We start from the raw sequence: 21609 nt of genomic DNA on the forward strand, positions 1-21609 counted from the left end.
CCATTTTATAAAGAATCCACAAGTTGGTCTCTTTATTAGTAAATGCCTATTCAATAACACATGTTTCTAGCTTATCCATTTCAAGGTCATTTTACTTCCTTAAAAAATGCTAAAACATGCAGCGATTCACTTAGTCCCCAAAGATTGAAACCTTATAGGAACTAGATGCATTTCTAAGTTGTTAGCAAGCTACTTAGCCATGCTAGCTATCTGACTGAGTCTTGTGGGAAGGGGTGGGAGATAGATATTGCTACCATTCAGAGGTAACCTTCATTTTGCTGACACCACTGAGGGTAAGTGTCATGCAGAACTCTGAAGAATCAGTCCTGGATGAGTAGAATGACAGGGTTGTCTGCAGCTTCAGGTATAGCTGATAAGCATCTAAAGCGTCAAAACTCTTCATCTCACACAACTCTATTGCGATGCCCTTAAGTCTCAAGGATTCCTCATCCGTCCCTTCCAACACCAGGTTCAGCTGCAGAAAGCCCTGGTAATCAAACTACTATCTTCTCTGGCACATGCTACTTTGGGGGGCAGGGGTGGAAAGCAGGTATCTAGCCTACAGAAGGCGATGCAAAGAAGGAGGGAAAGAAATGAGGCAGCAGCACTAAGTGATGGGGAAATGATGATGCAGATACAGATTCTATGTATATGTTTATATATATATATACCTCTGTTGTTCTATTCACCACCATCTAGGTTAACACATTTGGAAGCAAAGAGGAGGAAAAAATGAACGGTTAGTTCACTGTCGGTGACATGGACGGCAGCAAGCTCATGACAGCTAAGTAATGAGGATGAAAGCAATGATGGGAACACAAGAGGCACAGAAAGAAAGCTAGACCGAATGAAGGGCTACACAATGGCCCCTTCCAAATGCCACATTTCCTTCACAGAGACTTTCAGGGAGTACATGTCAAGGCCATGAGAATTTTCGGCTGGGACTCTGGCTGCCAGCATGCTCTCCACAACCGATCAATACTCAGTGCATTGCCTCTCATCTTAGATACCAACCAAAGGTTTATTTGTGCACATCGTTGTTAGAGTTTTCTAATCTTACACCCTGGTGTTTGAGCTGACATGTTAAATACGTTAAAAATATATGGTAAAAGGAAGGAAACTGACAAGGGCATACTAATTAATGCCTGAGGTGGCCTTTCTGTTAGCATGCATCAGGCAGTGTCCACAGTTATTACCTCCTAGCTTTAGGTGCTTGGACACGTATTTATATCACTCCCCACGAAGTTCAGTGTTTGGGGCAAGCTTGCCAAAAGGGAGACCAGGCATTCTTACAGTGTGGGTGCCTGACACAGGAGAGTGGCATGACCAGCTCACCTCCTTCGTGCCTCACCTTTGACTCCACGTCTGCGTTGTTGTCATTCTGCAGCAGCAGGGCCGCGGCTTTCGTGTCATCTTTTCGGGCAGCGATGTGAAGAGCTGGAAGACGCACTTTTCCTTTAGTGTCATTTTCTAACAGCAGAGAAACTACTTGATCATGACCTTGTTGCAAAGCTACTGCCAATGGTGTGAAGCCATCCTGCAAATAAATGGATGGGTCAAGAAGGATGCCTGTGGATCTGTTCTTTCTGATTAATAAATAAGAATGCGACCATGTGACCAATTTTTGTTTAGGTTGTTAAAGCTAGCATATTCAAGTAGGCAGACATGTGAAAGACACATTTATATTTATATTTTATATTATATACATTTATCTTATTTATATTTACCAAAACATACAATGATAAGAAATTTATAAAAAGTTTATGGGTTTTCTTCTGTTAAAAAGTGATATACATTAACTGGGTAAGTTTTGAAAATACATAAAAGTACTACATAAAGAGGAAAAAGATACCATAATTTCAATATCCAGAAAATAACCACAGTGAAAACAATAATATTTCAAGTTAAATCCAAGCAAAATTTTCAGAGGATCTTATTTAAATAAGATGTACAAATTTCCACTGATATATAAATTTTTTTTAAATTTTTCATATTTGAGAGAGACAGTGTGTGAGTGGGGGAGGGGCAGAGAGAGGGAGACAGAATCCAAAGCAGGCTCCAAGCTCTGAGCTGTCAACACAGAGCCCGATGTGGGGCTCGAACTCATGAGCTGTGAGATCATGACCTGAGCTGAAGCTGGACACTTAACAGACTGACTCACCCAGATGCCCCCCACTGATATTTTAAAGCTGTGGGATATGCCTATCTGGTTCATCACTGTACCTTGTTGCCTAGCATTTATCTGGTGGTCAATCTAAACATGTTAATTAATGAATCGTAGCAATTGCTGTTTTAGGAAAGGTCTTTATGAAAAATTCTTGACTTCTCTGACCAACCAAGGGAGAACACACAGGGATCATGCACAATCTGACTAGGATACATTCAGATATACACTCCTGTATATTTTGAGTCTTCCTGTTATGTCCCTGGGACCTGACAAAGAAAAGTCAGCTACAGATTTTACCATGGTTAAGTAATTTGTGGATGGTCTAGTATTGCTGACTGCAGAATAAACAGTGCAGAGTAGACAATCTTAAGACTGGCTTTCAAATTTGAATTCTGCAATGTTTTTATTATTAGACACTCAAAAGAACATTAATAAATTATTTTTACTAGAGAAATGGCGAATTACTTATTTCACTTGGCTCATGATATTGTATATCAGTAGCCCTGGTGCTACACGTGGAGGACTACTCCAATGGAAGGGTATTTGGAAGGGAGAAAAGAAAATCTAGTTACTTGAATACTAATGTCTTGTCTTCCTAAACCACCACCTTCATCATTCTTTTCCTTGATGAACAACCAGATAAGGGCTCCTACCACTTATTTGACTGAATGCACATCATTGTGTTTCTTTTTAAGGATGTGCAAAATATTGGCCCCAATACCAGGCTCTTCTCATATAAATCCTTTCCTGTAGTCTCCGTATTAGCTGTGGATGTGCAAACTATTTCTGCTCCAGCTCCTATACTCGTGCTATGACCCTCACCCTGAAATGTCCTCCTCCTTGCTCTACATATACAAATTCTATCCATTCTTCATGCTTTGAGATCCAGCTGAAGTTCCATCTGCCCCTTTCAACTTTTCCAAGAAGACTCAAACGAGGGAAAGGATGATCATTAATGTGGCTAGAAGGACTGTCCCTGTAGCCTTAAGAAAGACAAGAAAGCTGAATACAACAAAGACATCCCCAAAAGAATATCACAGATTTACACTTAAGGACATAAAGTTTAGAATGTAATTTAATGTTATGAGAAAAGCAATCTACATAACTGTGTAAATATATGACATCATTTTTGTAAAGATAACATGTACCAAAAGGTCTTAGTGAATAAACAAAGTGTTAACTCTACGGAAAATTAACATTGGCTCTTTTTTCTTTTTGCTTTTTCCTATACCTTCTCACTTACATAATCTATTACTTTTGCAAAGCAAAAGAAAAATACATTTTTAAAGGATAGAATGGCAAAAGGAACATTATGTATTAAGAGGGAACATGGGGCACCTTGGTGGCTCAGTTGGTTAAACAGCTGACTCTTGATTTCACCTCAGGTCATGATTTTGTGGTCATGGGACAGGCTTTGTGTGGGTGTGAAGCCTGCTTGAGATTCGCTCACTCCCTCTCCCTCTGCTCCTCCCCACCAAAACAGAGTGAATGTGGTGGCACCTCCCTTTTAAAACCTGGACAAAGTATATTAAAAATTTTAAAAAATTAAAAAAAGGGGGCATCTGGGTGGCTCAGTTGGTTAAGCATCTGACTTCAGCTCAGGTCATGATCTCATCACTAGTGAGTTCAAGCCCTGCTTTGGGCTCTCTGCTGACAGCTCAGAGCCTGGAGCCTGCTTCGAATTCTGTCTCCCTCTTTCTCTGCCCCTCCCCTGCTCATGCTCTGTCTCTGTCTCTCTCCCTTTCAAAACTAAACATTAAAAAAAAATTTATTTAAACCTGGAAAAAATCTAAAGGGTAAAAATGACAGCCCATTTATGGTTCTGAATCATAAGTAAATGGCTACATTTCTGCTAATATGAACTTCTAAACCCACAAGGCCTATACATAAAGAAAACGACTTTGCACCAGAAAATTAACTGCAACTGATAACATCAGCACCCCTAAGAATGTGCTTCCCGCAATAAGCCAATTAAAAACACAAAGATACCAGTTCTAAGGTGTCAATAGCTAAAATTAGCAGCTCCAGATTTTGGTTGCAAACCTAGTTTAAACAGTTTGGTTCACTCTGTGCAGTTATTCTTAAAAAAAAAAAAAAAAAAAAACAAGCCAAAAGAAAATATTACGGAAGCTCCAAGAGAAACTTCATTGCCTTGGGGAGTATCTGGCATGCAATAGGTGCTTAATAATTATTTGTGGGGTAAATGAACAAATACATTTACCTCATGTTTCAGAATCTTAATTAGCAAAAGAAGGAAGATGTATATGGAAAAGAGGGGATATGCAGTACATAGTTAATACAGAAAAGGGTTTGTTTTTTTAAGATTTTTATTTTTTTAAATCATCTCCACACCCAGTGTGGGGCTTCAACTCACAACCCTAGGATCAATAGTCGTATGCTCCACAGACTGAGCCAGCCAGGCACCCCATGAAAGGTTTTAAAAACCATAATCAGGGGTGCCTGGATGGCTCAGTCGGTTAAGCATTTGACTTTGGCTCAGGTCATGATCTCACGGTTTGTGGGTTCGAGCCCCACATCTGACAGCTCAGAGCCTGGAGCCTGCTTCAGATTCTGTCTCTCTCTCTCTCTGCCCCTCCCCTGCTCACACTCTGTCTCTCAAAAATAAATAAACATTAAAAAAAATTAAAAACCATAATCATGCCAAAGATTTAGCAGTAAGTTGGACTTAATGCTTGCTGCTAAAGGAGAGATACTTAGTGATCTGTATATCACAGTCTAAAACTGCCTGTCCTTCACAGGCAAAAAAAGTGCTATGAAATCACTTTCATTAGGATATTTATATTATTTAGTATTTTTATTCAAAAATGGGAATGGGTTTTTCTTTTATCCAACAAGTAGGCATTGCTCTATGCCTAACAAATGTAGTTTCTTTTTTTTTTTATAATTCAGTAGTTCTTACCTGCCTTTAAGAGTACTATTATAGAAACAATACATTCTCATGATAAAAATCCTCAACAGTATGGAAGGGTATAAAGTGAAAAGTAAATCTCCCTCCTACTGCTCAGAATAAACCACTGAGAACAATATACCATGGAAATTTTCTTCTATCAGTACATATTGTCTTGCCTCACTTCTGATAATTCCAAATAGCATGTTATTGTGTGAGTATAGCAACATTATGAAACAGGCTTCCTACTGGTGCATATTTAGGTTTTTTTCAGTTTTTAAAAAATTGTTCTAATTCTATTGGTGAACTTCTCATATACCATTTTGGCATCTCCTTCTAATACATCTGGAATGTAAATTCTTAGAAGTGGAATTATAAAAAGATATGTAAATAGTAATTTTTGACAGTTACTGCTAAATGTTCTGCAAAAGTGTTGCAACCAATGGTCAACTTTACCAATACTGTGGGAAAGTTCCAATTTCTTCTACTCTCCAAATTCTTTTCTTTATCTCCTGGGCAAAAGACTGGGTCTAATTTTTTAACTGATTAATAAATTAATATTTATTTGACTATGAGAGAGGATGGGATATTTTCATACATTTATGGTCATTTGTATTTCTTTTTGTGCAAACTGCCTCTTCATTTATTTAGAGGTTTCCCCAGAAGGCATATCTCAAAAGCTTGGTGAGGTTATATGCAATTCCTCTATTGCTACCTTTCTTGTGCCATTTGGAAAGCACATCAGAATGTAAGAGGAACCCTATTCTGACAGGGATAGCCCTGCATCTGTTTTTATGATTTTGTTAAAAATAAAGAATACCCAAATGTTGATCTTTTAATATTAGCAATAGATTTTTTTTTTAATTTGAGAGATATATAGAGAGAAAAAGCATGAAAGGAGGACAGGGGCAGAGGGAGAGAGACAGAATCTTTTTTTTTTTTTTTTTTTTTTACTAAAAAGAACGCAAAATTTATTATTTTTTTTAATTTTTATTTTTTTAGCAGTTATTTTTTTTAATTTAATTTTATTTATTTTTATTTTTTAATATATGAAATTTACCGTCAAATTGGTTTCCATACAACACCCAGTGCTCATCCCAAAAGGTGCCCTCCTCAATACCCATCACCCACCCTGCCCTCCCTCCCACCCCCCATGAACCCTCAGTTTGTTCTCAGTTTTTAACAGTCTCATGCTTTGGCTCTCTCCCACTCTAACCTCTTTTTTTTTTTTTTCCTTCCCCTCCCCCATGGGTTTCTGTTACGTTTCTCAGGATCCACATAAGAGTGAAACCATATCGGACAAAGGGCTAGTATCCAAAATCTATAAAGAGCTCATCAAACTCCACACCCGAAAAACAAATAACCCAGTGAAGAAATGGGCAGAAAACATGAATAGACACTTCTCTAAAGAAGACATCCGGATGGCCAACAGGCACATGAAAAGATGTTCAACGTCGCTCCTTATCAGGGAAATACAAATCAAAACCACACTCAGATATCACCTCACGCCAGTCAGAGTGGCCAAAATGAAGAAATCAGGAGACTATAGATGCTGGAGAGGATGTGGAGAAACGGGAACCCTCTTGCACTGTTGGTGGGAATGCAAATTGGTGCAGCCACTCTGGAAAGCAGTGTGGAGGTTCCTCAAAAAATTAAACATAGACCTACCCTATGACCCAGCAATAGCACTGCTAGGAATTTATCCAAGGGATACAGGAGTACTGATGCATAGGGGCACTTGTACCCCAATGTTTATAGCAGCACTCTCAACAATAGCCAAATGATGGAAAGAGCCTAAATGTCCATCAACTGATGAATGGATAAAGAAATTGTGGTTTATATACACAATGGAATACTACGTGGCAATGAGAAAAAATGAAATATGGCCTTTTGTAGCAACGTGGATGGAACTGGAGAGTGTGATGCTAAGTGAAATAAGCCATACAGAGAAAGAGAGACAGAATCTTAAGCAGTCTCCATACTCAGTGTGGAGCCCCATGCGGGGCTCAATCTCACCACCCTGGGATCATGACTTGAGCCGAAATCAAGAGTTGGATGCTCAACTGACTGAGCCACCAGGTGCCCTAGCAATAGATTTCTAGTGATACGCTTCAGCAGGAATCATAATTTTCCATCCAGTTTAGTTTAAAAAATAAACTGTATTACTTAAGACAGTCCCGCTGACTTAAATAACTTTTTATTTAAAAATAACTCTTCTATTCAAGACCGCAAAATTTTCTTCAATACCATGTTAATCTAACACTTAAAACGTAATAGTTTTGTTGAAAAGTATGAATTAAATCCAGTTAATTTTAGAAATACATAAATTCAATTATTATAACTACACTAACTTATATTTGGAACAAACAGATTTCAAACTTGTCTTATTACAAACATATTTCAAAACAGTGGTTCCCTGTGAGGCAAAATTATAAGAAACAGAAAAGTGTTTTAAAACAAATATGTAAATAGTAAATAGCTCAATTATAAGATAGAGCCAGGCATTTAAGAGCAGAAAGGATATCTATGCAATGGAAGATTCCTTAAAGATGAAGAATAGACTTTCTAGTGTATTTCATAAACATTTAAGAATCCCCACATTGGGGCGCCTGGGTGGCTCAGTCGGTTAAGCGTCCAACTTTGGCTCAGGTCATGATCTCGTGGTCCAGGGGTTCAAGCCCCGTGTTGGGCTCTGTGCTGACAGCTCAGAGTCTGGAGCCTGTTTCAGATTCTGTGTATCCCTCTTTCTCTGACCCTCCCCTGTTCATGCTCTCTTCTGTCTCAAAAATAAATATCAAAAAAAATTTTTTTTTTTAAAATAAGGAATCCCCACATTAATATATGACTACAATTGAAATACTAGTGGGACAAATTCTCCATGTTACAACTCCAAGCCTACAAAATGCCCTGTAAACATGGGAACTTACCCACGGAAAGAACCAATATATCTTACCTCTGTGGCTAGGCTCTGGCTTGCACCATTGTCAAGAAGAAACTTGACAACTTCCAGGTGGTTTTCCTGGGCTGCCATATACAATGGTGTGAAACCATTCTGCAAAAGAAGAAATAAAATGTTTATTTATGGATTTATGGGGCCAATCTAGTTTTCTACCATACTGGTATTTTTTGTTTCAGAAAATGCTCATGTATAATAAGTTTAATAATACTTTAATGTGGATATTCATATTCATTAGAAAGCCTAAACATGATAGTTTAAGCAGAATTTATAAGTGTAATTCAAAGTACTTTATAACATAACACTTATAATTTGTAACTTGGGTATAGTTTATAATTAATGGTGTATGTATAATTCATACCAATAGATCCACTTTATTTTTTTTTAATATATGAAATTTATTGTCAAATTGGTTTCCATACAACACCCAGTGCTCATCCCAAAAGGTGCCCTCCTCAATACCCATCACCCACCCTCCCCTCCCTCCCACCCCCCCATCAACCTTCAGTTTGTTCTCAGTTTTTAACAGTCTCTTATGCTTTACCAATAGATCCACTTTAGATAAATAAGTACATTTGTTTAATCATCAACCTCTTAATGAGTGCCTACAATGAGCAAAGGATTTTCCTAGATGATGTAAGGATTTGAAGAAAAATACATTTGGTCAGTGTCCCAATGAACTTTTTCCCCACACAATAATTAGCCATTTCATATAAAGGTGTAATACTTTAAAATTAAATTAAGAGTCTAAAATAGTTCACAATTTGGAAGGAATTTATATTACTTTCAAATAGCTTCAAAGTTGCTACAAATGGGATGACTTGGAGCAAAGGAAAGGACACCAATATGCAAAAAGGTATACTTCAATTTCAAAACAGAATTCAATTAGTAGTCTACGTTTTGGTAAGTTTCCTTCCTTGCATTGTTTTGCAAAGCCATAGTATTTTCATGTTCAGAATACACACACACACATACACATACACATACACACTCTATATGTGTATTTATGTTTGTCTGAAATGTGGCCACTGCCAAAGAATCTGGATTAAAGTAAATGAATGTGTACATTACATCTTAAGCTTTTGACTAAAAATATGTTGCATATGTGTGCTTGTTTTCTAGAACAATTTATTTCATATTTATGAAATATTTGAATATTTCATCTATGTAATATTTCAAAATCTTATTGCCAAATACATACACCAATTTTTGTATACATTTTTCAAGAATACAGTTCTGTTTAATTGTATGTTCTGGAAATTTTATTGTATTCATTATGCAATTACAAGGAATATAGGTAAATATATTCCAAATAAAATGTACCAAATATTACTCAAACGTTTATACTTCAAAAGGTTTAGGTTCATTGTTATAAATATCAGTGACTATATGACTACCTTACTTATCTATAATTCAGCCTCTGGTGACACCACTCTTTTGGCTTTTAGCTAAAAATTTAAAAGTAACTTAAAAAGATCCTTGAGCAGGGCACCTGGGTGGCTCAGTCAGTTAAGTGTCCGACTTTGGCTCAGGTCATGTTCTCAAGGTTTGTGAGTTCCAGCCCCACATCGTGCTCACTGCTGTTGGGCACAGAGCCCACTTGAGATCCTCTGACCCCCTTTCTCTGCCCATCCCCCCATCAAAAACAAAATAAAACTTTAAAAATTAAAAAAAAAGATCCTCAAGCAGATAAAAGTGATGTCACATAACAAATCTACCATAGTGTATATACTTTATTCATCAGAGAGCTCATCTATTCTACTTACTCTATTTTACATATAATTATAACATGCTAGGTTATCTGGTTGCCAAGCTCAAAATTAGAGACATGAGATTAGAGGCTAGAGAATATGACAAAGCATTCAAGCTTCTTCCCTTTAAATTACATCACTGAAGTTCACTGCTATCCTGTTCTCTCATGAAAGGTTTGATCAACATTAAACGTGGAATAATTGCAACAAAATGTATGTGTACATATGTGTGTGTGTGTGCGTGTGCATACACGCAGGTATGTATGTATGTGCCTGGTGTGTTTTGTCTTTGTCACTCTTCCCATAGATTTGAGGGAAACTGAGAGGTACTTTAGGATTACCCTTATATTGCCGATTATTTTTTTATTTTCTTATTTGACCAAGATGGAAGATTATTTAATTCTTGGTTGAGTTAAATATTCCTTAAAAAAAACAGAAAAAAACAACAGAAAATATTAAGAAAGAAGAAAAAGGTAAAAACTAGGGGGATTTTTGTTATAGCTCAGTGAACTACTGAGTATCTGTCTTTCCTCACCAGCTGAAATTTCCAGATGGAAGGTCCAGTTTTTAGGAGTAAAGTTCTTAAGAAAAATTTTGAAAATAGATGTTATTCTCTCAAACATAAATATCAACAATTTATGTCAATGGATTCTCTCAACTTCAGGGCAGAGGTTTGCTGTCGTTCAAGGTTACCTAAGGAACACTGGTCTGCATACAAATACCCGGCTTCTGGCCTGATGTACGTAGACAGTTCTTGAGTTTATCTTCCAGAACAAAACATTTCATGAGCCAGGAAGATAATCCAAAACCAGGTACTGAGGTTTAAGGGATGTTGGAGCTTACAGACCTGGAGCTTTCAAAGAGTGATTCTCAACAAGCACGACTTTTAAATAATTCCACATGCCTTTCTCACAACAGCAGAAATTGAACTGTGTAGAACTGTGATTACTCAAAAATCATATGTAGATAAGAGTCACAGTAAGATTGAGCCCTATAATTAATCATTTCCCACAATTGCTTCTCCTCTTTTTTTTTTGTTAGTGTTTGCCATTCTATTGCCATTACCTGAAAGCTGGTCATTTTCTGAATGGTCACATTCTTTCACATTTTTTCAGTTTTATATATTTTTTAAAAATATAATTTACATATCATAAAACTCACCCATTTAAAGTGTAAAATTTAGTGGGGTAACCATCCCCACTATCTAATTCCAGAACATTTTCATCACCCCAAAAAGGAATTCTGTACTATTACTATTCACTCCCCATTGACCCCTCCCCATGCCCTCTGGCAAACACTAATCTGCTTTCTGTCTCTATGGATTGCCTGTTCTGAACACTTCATATAAATGGAATCACACAATATATGGCATTGAATGGGGATGAATGGTCTCATTTTACTTCTGTGGTTCATATTGATAAAATGTTTTTGGTGTTTTTGTTTTTTCCTCCATAATGGACATTTCCATTTTATAGTGGAAATTTGATTGTTTGCTTATTTTGTTTTGCTTTATTTTTGGTCAGCAAGCATCTGACTCTTCTAGCATTATCACTCCTATTTTCTTTAGGGCACTACCTCTTCCCTGAAATGTTGGTAGTGCCTGTCTTGGTTGGACTTTAAGACAATTTAGCCTGAACTTCTTCAACCACAGAGTAGGCACATGTACAGGATATCTTCTGTTTTCTCTTCCAGGTCTACTCTCTATTTTTCTTAATTCTATTTTCTGCCAAATCCCCCCTCCCCCCTCTCAAATGATGTGTAAGAACTATTATTGAAGGGCAACTTTACTGTTTAGCTTCTGGTTACTCCCACCCTAACTCTCTGGTTACCAAAGCTTTCCAAAAAGCTCCTTTAGCTTTCTATTTGATGTGTTCCCCAAATAATTTCAATAAATTCCCATTTTTGTTCAAGTTAGTTTCTGTTGTTTTAATCCCAAAAATCCCAATACAAATTTTTAAAATCAAGAAAGGATCAACATGGCATGAGAATACATGTACACCATCTAGTTATGGTTCTAGGGAGTAATTATAAGCATCCTTTGGAAAGACTGAATGAAAATATGATCATTACACTCTCATACAAAGAGGCTTAAGGCACAAGGATTCCAATGTGTTGTCAATGGACAACCTACAGCTGAAATGATTTTTTGTAAAATAGCACCTACATTGGGAAATGGTCAGATTTCAGAAAGAATATTATTTTTCTTTTAAGATAAAAAAGTACACCACTGTTTTTTTTTTTTTAAATTAATTTCCTAACTTAGGAAATTTCCAAAACAAAGAGCTGGCCAAAAGGGAACATATGGGTGCCTAATTTGCATTTTTTTTTTTCTGTAGCAACAATAGACTCAATTTTCAAAAGGCAGAACAGTTCAAGATTGAGAAAGTATGCTCGTTGATACCTGATTTGATGCATTATCTTCAGTACCTTCGGCTCAGAACATTTATTGTGATATTATCATAAGCATTCAAATATACAGACCTACAACTTTATAGACCATGCTGAGGCATGCTGCTTAATATCTACCCAAAGAAAATAAAATAGAAAGTAAGGGCTTAAATTTTATCCATGAACTTTTTTTATCCATCCTAGGTTTCTACAGCCAGCTGGTGTAACTTATGAAGTGCTGCTCTGAATTAAAATGTTTATAAGGGCATGGTGATAAATTTGCACTGATTTACAGGTGATACTGATTTTTGTGAATGTAGGTTAGATTACCGGTGTGCTATAAGGTCAAAGGTCAGAGAGGCTTTATCTGGACCACACCTATTTTCTGACTTCCTCAAGACCTGACCTCCTCACCGAAGGAAAACATTTAAAAACACAAAAAGACCAACGAGGCACTGGTTTAATCGAAAGGTCTTGTCCTTTCTGAAAAGGAACATGGAAACCTAGTCAGAAGTTACCTGTTTCACCCTGGGGTGCAGATGGGTGGGGATGGGCAGATGGGGGTTGGAGTGGGAAGAGGTTTTCCAGTTTGTCCTTCCATGCATTTTGATGGTAGAACCATGTGAATATATCACCTATTCATAACTTAAATAAGTACAATGTAAAAATTTTTAAAAACACCCCCACCAAATACCTGCAAAAGGTCTTGTCTTTGCTAATACCACTATGAAAATTTGTCCACTTAGAATACTTTGATAGTTATGATAAAATATTATTTGAAACAGACCTTGCTTCTTTATGAACACGGTGCCTTATATTACAGAATAAAGATAGAGAAGGAGAAAAGAGTGAGGGATGTCATTTGATGTGGTAATTTGAGAGTTTCCACTTGCAAACACTACTAATCATTGTTGCTGTATTTAGTACAAAGTATTATGGAGTTAATCATAGTAGAGTTCTTTATAATCACAATTTAATTATTCAACCCAATTTCTTTCTCAGGGTAGGCCTAAATCATTTCTGGAATGTTAAGTAAGATAAGAAAGAGTTAACTAACTTAGTAAGATGTAACTTCAAGGCAATGACAAGAATTAAAGTGACATCTAAAAATTCTTAGTTTACAGACCCTCAGTTTATAAGATCAGAACTTGCTGTTGCCCAATTTCACTTTTATTTTCAAGATAAGGAGAACTTTTATACACAAGGAAGGTGAGGTGGACTCTCTTTATACTATTTATTGTTGGCTACTAAATATTACCTATTTGGTTAAAATTTCACTTAGGGATGTGGTCTTTCTTGAATATTAACATTCCTGCGATGTTTTCTGTGCTGACACCTAAATGGAATTTGATCTCAGTTGTCCTTTGTAAGAGTTCCTATTGAAGTATTCCCACCAGAAATTATCATGGAAAACCCATTTGCTGCATGACCATCTCATTACTTATTCTGTCCACGGAATGGCGCAGCTTGAAAGGCACACGGGGACAGGTGTCCAAATGAAGGCGCCATGCTTGACTGTGAACTGGGGGGCAGGGCACGCCAAGCACAGCTGTAAGGAACAAGAAATTCCATGGGCTCTATTCTTCTCATTTGTCATCAGCAGGGAATGTGTACCAATTGAAATCAAATCTGGTTAGGATTTGATTTCAACTGCAGAGTCTCTCATTGTCAAGGAGGTTTAAAACTCTGGGTGCTCTAAAGAACAGTCAAGAATATGCACATTACTTAAAAGGAGGAGGTTTATGTCTTCTCCTGTGGGGGAGAAAGGAAATGAAAAAATGGATTAAAGAGTTCTCTCACTCTCTCAGAGCTTAATATTAGTTATTTTCCAGTAAAAAGTTATAGGGACATTTGAAAAAATGTTTTAAAAGCATGGTGTTTTGCTTATGGTCAGTTGTTCTGTATCTCCTTCAAAATATTTTACTTGTCAATATTCAATTTTATAACATTCCTTTCTGGAAAAGCATCATTGGTCCAAGTAAACCTTCATAGGGAATCAGAATAAAGAGGCATAGACCATGGATCAAAGGTCCAACCACAAGCAACTAGAAAAAAAAATAGATCAGATATACATGAAAGCACATGTTTGGAAGTGCCACACAGTTGTTTTTCCATGACACTGATATCTAACAGCATCGGAACCATGTTACTAACCATGGAGGGTGTCACTGCAATTCTGTGGACCCATGAAATATAGGAGGATCCTGTTATCCAAAGATAATCAGTACTGAAAAAGGCTGAGGAAATCAAGTACACTTATAATGAAAAAAGTTAGTTTGAGACTTTATTGTAAAAGATAAAACTAGAAACTGTAAAAGCAAGTTTATGAGTTAAGCAAATATTGGCTATAACTGGATGCATGTACAAGTTCTCACAATGAACAAAGCCTAAATCAAATAGGATTTCCGTGGGAAAAAAGGGTAATTTTTCCAACAAAATTATATGGTAGCTTGATGTCCTTCACTTTTTATTTTCACTGCTTAAGTAAAAAGACAGTCTTTTTGCAAATGTATTTTGCAAACCAAAGACCTCACCTAATTTTTGGGGGGGAGGGTAATTTAATCTTTGATTAAATCATTAAACCATTTGATTTCAACTCATTCTCACTTGAAACACTTATCAGAGAATCATCTTAATTCTTCACACATTGCCAGAAAAAAACACAACCCACAGCTGTGCAGCCAGTGTTCCCCCATGCCATCCCCCTAACTTCATGCAATCCTGTGTCTTGCAAAACTTGCTGTTTTGTTCCATAATCAATTTGTTCAGTATCCAACCTCCTGGAGTTCACACTGACACACAAGGGTAGATGAAAGCATCCAACTAGAAGGAACGTTTGAGCAAGGGCCAGTTTTAAAAATGGTCAGGTCCTTAGTGAATATTTCTGTTATGATGATGTTTGCTTTTCTATACAATCTTATTTCTGTGGGAACTCAAATAATGAAAATTTTGGATTATGAGGACCAATTTTTAAACCTATTTTAAAGTAATTTTTTTTAGACTGAAAGTCTACCAAACGGTAATATACTTGTGTTCTTTTTAGGACTTCATGCAAGACTCAGAGCACACAGGAGGAACTACTAAATAAATTATTAATGTATATCCAATACAAAGAATCTGGAATTTTTAGTTTAGGAAATTTTAAAGTTTATTCTGTGTGTTTTTTTATTTTAATCTGTTTCATGGAACAACAAGAAGGCCTTAGTTACTAAACAGGAATTAAGCAGTGTCTTCCCATTTTCAGCTATATAAAGCACTGAGATATTATGAACTATTAAGAGCATTTCCTCATTTACAGGAACTCTCATTTCCTTTGTAAGTTAATAAATACTGAGGCTGGACCTAAGCTAGCATGATAAAATAGTAAAAGACCCTACATTACAAATATTCCCTAAATATTTGTGTCTATGACTACCAGTCATACAGTTTCATAAATGGATAACTTTTTAATTTTTTATTATTTTTTGATTTAAATTTTAGTTAACATACAGTGCAATTTGGTTTCAGGAGTAGAAATCAGTGATTCATCACTTACATATAACAGTGCTTATCACAAGAGCCTCCTTAGTACCCATCACCCATTTACCCCCACTCACCTCCCTCCATCAACCCACAGTTTGTTCTCTATTGTTAAGAGTCTCTTATAGTTTGTTTTTCTCTCTTCTCTTTCCCCCCACCTTCCCACATATTCATCTGTTTTGTTTCTTAAATTCCACACATGAGTGAAATCATATGGTATCTGTCTTTCCCTGATTGACTTATTTCACTTAGCAAATACATTCTAGCTCCATCCATGTTTTTGCAAATGGCAAGTTTCATTCCTTTTGATGGCTGAGAAATATTCCATTGTAAATATATACCACATCTTCTTTATCTGTTCATCAGTTGATGGACATTTGGGCTCTCTCCATAGTTTGGTTATTGTTGATAATGCTGCTATAAACATTGGGGTGCATGTACCCCTTCAAATCTGTATTTTTGCACCCTTTAGGTAAATACTTAATAGTGCAATTGCTGGATCATAGGGTAGTTCTAGTTTTAGTTTTTCTGAGGAACCTCCATACTGTTCTCCAGAGTGGCTTCACCAGTTTGCATTACCACCAACAGTGCAAGAGGGTTCCCTTTCTAGATGGATGACTTTTAAAAATCTCTCTCACATAAATATATTGCAAATGAGGATATATATGAATTTAAATAATCTGCAACAACATAACTGTTCACTGAATATAACTCTTAGGAATTATATTCTCAGAGGATACATATGCCAAGCAAGGACTTGACCCAAACATTTATAAATTATAACAAAATTTATTGGCAATAGAGTTGGTAGGTTTACCTGAGATTGTGCATTGACATTGGCTCCATTTGTGACCAAGACTTTTACCACCTCTGCTTGCCCAGCCAAAGATGCTATATGCAAGGCTGTGTTTCCTTTCTGTAAAAGGAAAAGATACATCACTCACCCTCTTTATCTCTTTGTTTCAACATTTTATAAAATATGGAATCCTTCTATGTTTCTAAGTTCCCCAAAGAGAACATGGTTGGTTGATAAGTATCTCATGAGAAGTTTGCCCTGATTCTTATCAAAGGGTGAATCCTTACTGAATCTGTCAATTGACATAAAAACCATTAAATATGTGATACTGACCTTTGTAGCTGCATCCACATTGGCTTCTCTCTGTAGCAGTTCAGAAACAACTTCTACATGGCCTTCTTTAGAAGCAAGATGGAGCGCGTTCAACCCATTCTGATTAAGAATGAAGGGAAAACTTTACTCAGCAGGTTGAAAATAGAGCAGCAAACAGTCTACTTAGAACTCTGAAGATAATATCCCACCAACAATCACTTGTATGTGTGCAGTATAGAATCTTGAATTAGGAATAAAGGTACTTGAAAATTAGGCAGGTTGTTCTGGTATCATTTTTTACTAAATTTTGTATACCTACATGTGTGAATGCCCCTTTAACAAAGCAGAGTAATTTGAAAATCTGACTGATGATGTTTAGCCAGAAAAAAGAAAAAAGGCAAGAAAGAGAAAGTCTTGGTAACAACTAAGGAAAGATTCAAGGAGTTTATAATCTTGATTTTTTAAAATTTTAACTAGAAAATTAAACAGCAACAAAAACCACAACTAACCTGATTGCAAATGTTTATGTCAACCCCATTTTTTATGTAGTCAAGGGCCTTTTCAAGGTGTCCAGCTCGAGCTGCTCTTAAGTAACTTGCATTGGCATCAGACTAAAAGAAAAAAGAAAAACATTTTGATGAAATGAAACCCATATACATGTTAGAGCAATTCAGCTTATAGTCCAAACTAAAAAGATTTTTAAAGTCAATATTTTTAAATTGAACTATTGTATTTCTAACAATACTCTAAAATACTGAAAATACTCTAAAAAGTCTTTGTGAAATCACCAGGAAAAGGATAAATTCTTGAAAAGTTAGTTTCAAGTATACAAAGTTACCCTTTGTGTGATGTCATAACTGAGAAAATTTCCCATAATATGTAGGTGCCTTCAATCAACATACAATTCCTAGGGACTAAAGAGAAATCCTCTAACTTCCTGGTGGTTTCATTATGAAAATCTCATTATTCTATTTTACAGAAATTTAACATCTATTCCATTCTTTCATATTTAACTGTCCCCACCAATTTTTCAATTCATAGGTTCACAAATATGTTTAATGTTATTATACTAGTTTAATTTGTAGGGTGTTCTCTTGGATTTTCCCACAGCACAAAGCCATGTGTTAGAACATAGAATGTTTCTGAAAAGCATTTATAAATTTCTGTACAAATTGTGAAGAGTACTTTCCATATATTTTCAAGCAAGCTAAGGCTACCACCTAAGAAAACTCTATTAGGAACATTAGCAAGAGCAAATAAATAAATACCTATAAACTGGAAAGCAACAAAAACCAAATCTATAATGCATTCACCAAAATTACAACTCTGCCTTTCTGCTAAACACTAGTACTTCTGATTGTGGGGTTGAAACCACCTATACCAGTGAACCTTTAATGGAAAGAAGACAGGGAGATGAAAGAATTCAAAGTTGGGTCTGCACAACTTGTAAAGGAGTCTTGCTCAGTGTAGAACAACATAGAAGCAGGTTTTCCTGAAAGGGTAGCCAAAAACATCTCATCATTGGTTATCAATGCCATCATGTGGGGGTATGGCTGAAATAACAGAGGAAATTGTCTTCTTTCAGCCATTTGGCAAATACCTTCAAAGCCCCTGTTCACAGGACACCTCATCTGGAAAGACTTCCCAGACCTCCCAGTCAGAGATTAATTGCTTGGTGCTCACAAAGCATGAATTTTGTTGACTCCTCTAGGTATTTCTCACACAGCATTATAGTTTTTGGTATACCTGTCCTTCTTCCTCCCTAAATTGTAAGTCCCTTAAGAATAAGCAGAGGTAGCCTTGATCAAGGGGTAGGCAATACAGAAAGCTGACAAGATGCCAATCTTTGAGGAGTCTACTTCATCCTTGGAAATGTAATTGTGATAAAGGAAATTCCATTCTCAGAAGAGTCTTTGGTTCTGGTGTGGGTCAATTTAGTTAGGATTCGATTTGCTCAGGTCTTCAAAGGATAGGCCACTATTTCTATGTGTTCCACCCTCCTCATTGATAGCAGTACACCTCTCCCTGAAGAAGTATTCCTTTGTCTAAATCATGCCTTCCCAATCTCAGCATTATTGGCATTTTTTAAAGAAAGATGTTATTTTATTTTATGTAATCTCTATCCCCAACATGGGGCTGAAACCCACAACCTCAAGAGTTGCACACTCCACCAACTCAGCCAACCACCCACCCCCACTGGCATTTTGATCCAAGGAATTCTTTGATGTGGGAGATGGTCTTGTTTGGTGTCGATGTTTATTAGCATCCCTGGCCTCTAACAACTATCACCTATTTGTGACTACTAAAAATATATCCTGAATTGCCAAATTTCCCTTGGCAGTTGGGGAAGAGGGATTTTCCCAGCTGAGAACCACTGCTCTAAATAAAGAGAAAACCAATTTATTTACAGATTGTAGGCCTGCCTGACTTACCACATGCCTTGACCTACTGCAGGCCAGTGACTGTATGTATAACATTCATTTTTGTGTTTCCCCTGCAATTAGAAGCATCCTGGCACACAGCAGGTGCCTAAAAATGGTTTTGTGAATGAATGAATCAACAAATAAGTAAACTGTATGGAAATAACTGTACTAATTAAAATATTGCCTGCAACAATACAGGAAGTTTTATTTGTAACAGCAGCAGCAGCTATCTAAATGGAGAACCTGCTAGAATACAAAGCTGACTGCCAAAGATGATAAACTAAGCCATTGAGTTGGTATCTGGGAACACACGTAGCTATTGCTAAAATAAAATTGGGATGTGAGTCAAGCATCCAAATCATTTAATCAGAACTGAGGGTTAAATAAGAGGAGGACAAGAGATATGGCTTCAAATTAGACAAAGGACAAACCAAAAGTTTGAAGGAATTTCAAGAAAAATAAAATACAGTTTTTAAAGAGGTTTGCTACTTTGAGATGGTTGGGGGCACGGTTGTCTGGTTTCAAGTCCAGTTAGAAATAAATTAGCTATGCGAGGATGGCTCATTGTACCGTAAAACATCATCTTCTTTGTGCCTGCTCAATGACTTATCAGCGAATTTGCCCAGAAGGGCTCTGAGGCTGTTCTGGGAACAAATGACATCAGTATTGGATGTTTCAACTGCCAGAGATAACAACTGTGAGTTAAGCATCCCCAATTCTGACTCTGAATGCATAAAAACAGCTACTAAAGAAGTTCAAACAGAGGTATCATAATTCAAGGAAAGTCTCTGAGTTGATTCCATATCTGAAAAGTTTTGACAACTGTATATACTGCCCATTTTCCTCTCCGAAATTTTCTCACCAGAATCTCTAAAGCAAAACAAAATACAACGATAAAAAAAATTCTAATCCAGTGCTTCTCTACCTATTTGGAGTTCAGATTCTTTTGAGACTAACAAAAGTTGCAAAGAAATCCCTTTCCTTCAACAACTGTACATATATGCACACATACACCAAATCTGCACATACACACCAAACCTGTGCGTGCACACAAAATTTGCACACTGATTTCATGTGGCTCGGGATTGCCAACCCTGCTCACGGATGCATGTTTAAGAACATGTTTAACATGAATCCATAAGCAGTAGATAAATGATTAAGAGTTTTCCGGTGGATACCTTCACTGTATATGTCTCACCAGTGACCCTAGTATCAAATAATTCTCTAAGGTAGCTAATTTATCACCTGAGAACTTTAAGAAAAAGAGAAGAAACAAAATAAAATTATTTTCTTCCCTTTTCTCAGCCCTCTGTTATGCACAGGCATGCTTAACACACTGATACAGAACAATCAGCTACTTTATACTTCCAAGAAAAAGTATGGGCAATAATGAAGGAAGAAAATACAAAGAAAAAGCAAGAGGAAGAAAATGAAGCCTGCCTTGAAGAAAAATGACAACTTAGGGAGTGTGGTTATTCTTGCCTTCAGAAGAAGAACCAAGAAGATCCTCCTTTTATTCTCAACCACCTTCAAACAATGCAGCCCTGTCTTCCACAAATATTTGCTGAACATGGATGGGGCGCTAGTCAAGGCTGACATCTGGCTGCACAGAGGTGAGAGAAACAGACTGGCACCAGTGAAGGCTCGCTTTCACCTCCCTCTTACACTTTACCAAATCATGTTGCTTAAGTGGCAGGGTAAATAATGGATTCTTCCCTATTTTTTTTTTTTTTTCAAATTCTATCCCTAGTACCTATATGATGCTCTTTATTTCCTTAATGCTAAAAATATATAATATTTTGTATTTGGCTCAATAGCAATGTGTTGTGTCTCTGAGCTGTCATTTCATCAAAAACTTGGGAGTCACTCTTTACACAGACTACAGCCTGGGTTTTAGTCCTAAGCATGCTATCAAAACAACGCCTCTTAAAGCCAGTTGTAGACAAAGCCCTATGAAAGGAAATCAGCTCTCATGAGAAGGTAAGCTCTGCCACGTAAAAGTCAAACAGAGGAGATCATTGCCTAGTGAGTCAGTTGGCACAAAATGAATATAAGCAGGTCAGCATTTTTTCCCGTAGATGATCAAAATCTGTAGGAAGAATCTGGAAAATGATAACGTCTTTCATCACCATTTCATGTCTTGTCTACTTAGTCATTTTACTAGACAGGAAAGAAATACGAACCACGTGTGTTTTTCTTTTTTTTTTTTTTTTAAATTTTTTTTTAACGTTTATTTATTTTTGAGACAGAGAGAGACAGAGCATGAACGGGGGAGGGGCAGAGAGAGAGGGGGACACAGAATCGGAAGCAGGCTCCAGGCTCCGAGCCATCAGCCCAGAGCCCGACGCGGGGCTCGAACTCACGGACCGTGAGATCATGACCTGAGCCG

General features: G+C 36.8%; 1 protein-coding gene across 29 annotated transcripts in view; it reads right to left on the reverse strand.

Moving 5' to 3' along the window:
- ANK3 (ankyrin 3) overlaps positions 1-21609 on the reverse strand; it is a 342851-nt gene that overhangs the window by 218123 nt on the left and 103119 nt on the right. For 16 of the 29 annotated variants that reach the window (XM_058696391.1, XM_058696392.1, XM_058696389.1 and 13 more), the window contains exons 2-6: positions 17307-17408; positions 16819-16917; positions 16507-16605; positions 8029-8127; positions 1352-1537 (exon numbers count right to left, since the gene is read on the reverse strand). In XM_058696391.1, coding sequence (XP_058552374.1) covers positions 1352-1537; positions 8029-8127; positions 16507-16605; positions 16819-16917; positions 17307-17408 — 585 coding nt within the window. Of the gene's footprint in view, positions 1-671; positions 696-1351; positions 1538-8028; positions 8128-16506; positions 16606-16818; positions 16918-17306; positions 17409-21609 lie in introns of all 29 variants that reach the window. The other 13 variants (XM_058696413.1, XM_058696401.1, XM_058696403.1 and 10 more) reach the window with 1 other exon arrangement.

Source organism: Neofelis nebulosa, chromosome 13, assembly GCF_028018385.1.
Source record: "Neofelis nebulosa isolate mNeoNeb1 chromosome 13, mNeoNeb1.pri, whole genome shotgun sequence".
Lineage (NCBI taxonomy): Eukaryota > Metazoa > Chordata > Mammalia > Carnivora > Felidae > Neofelis > Neofelis nebulosa.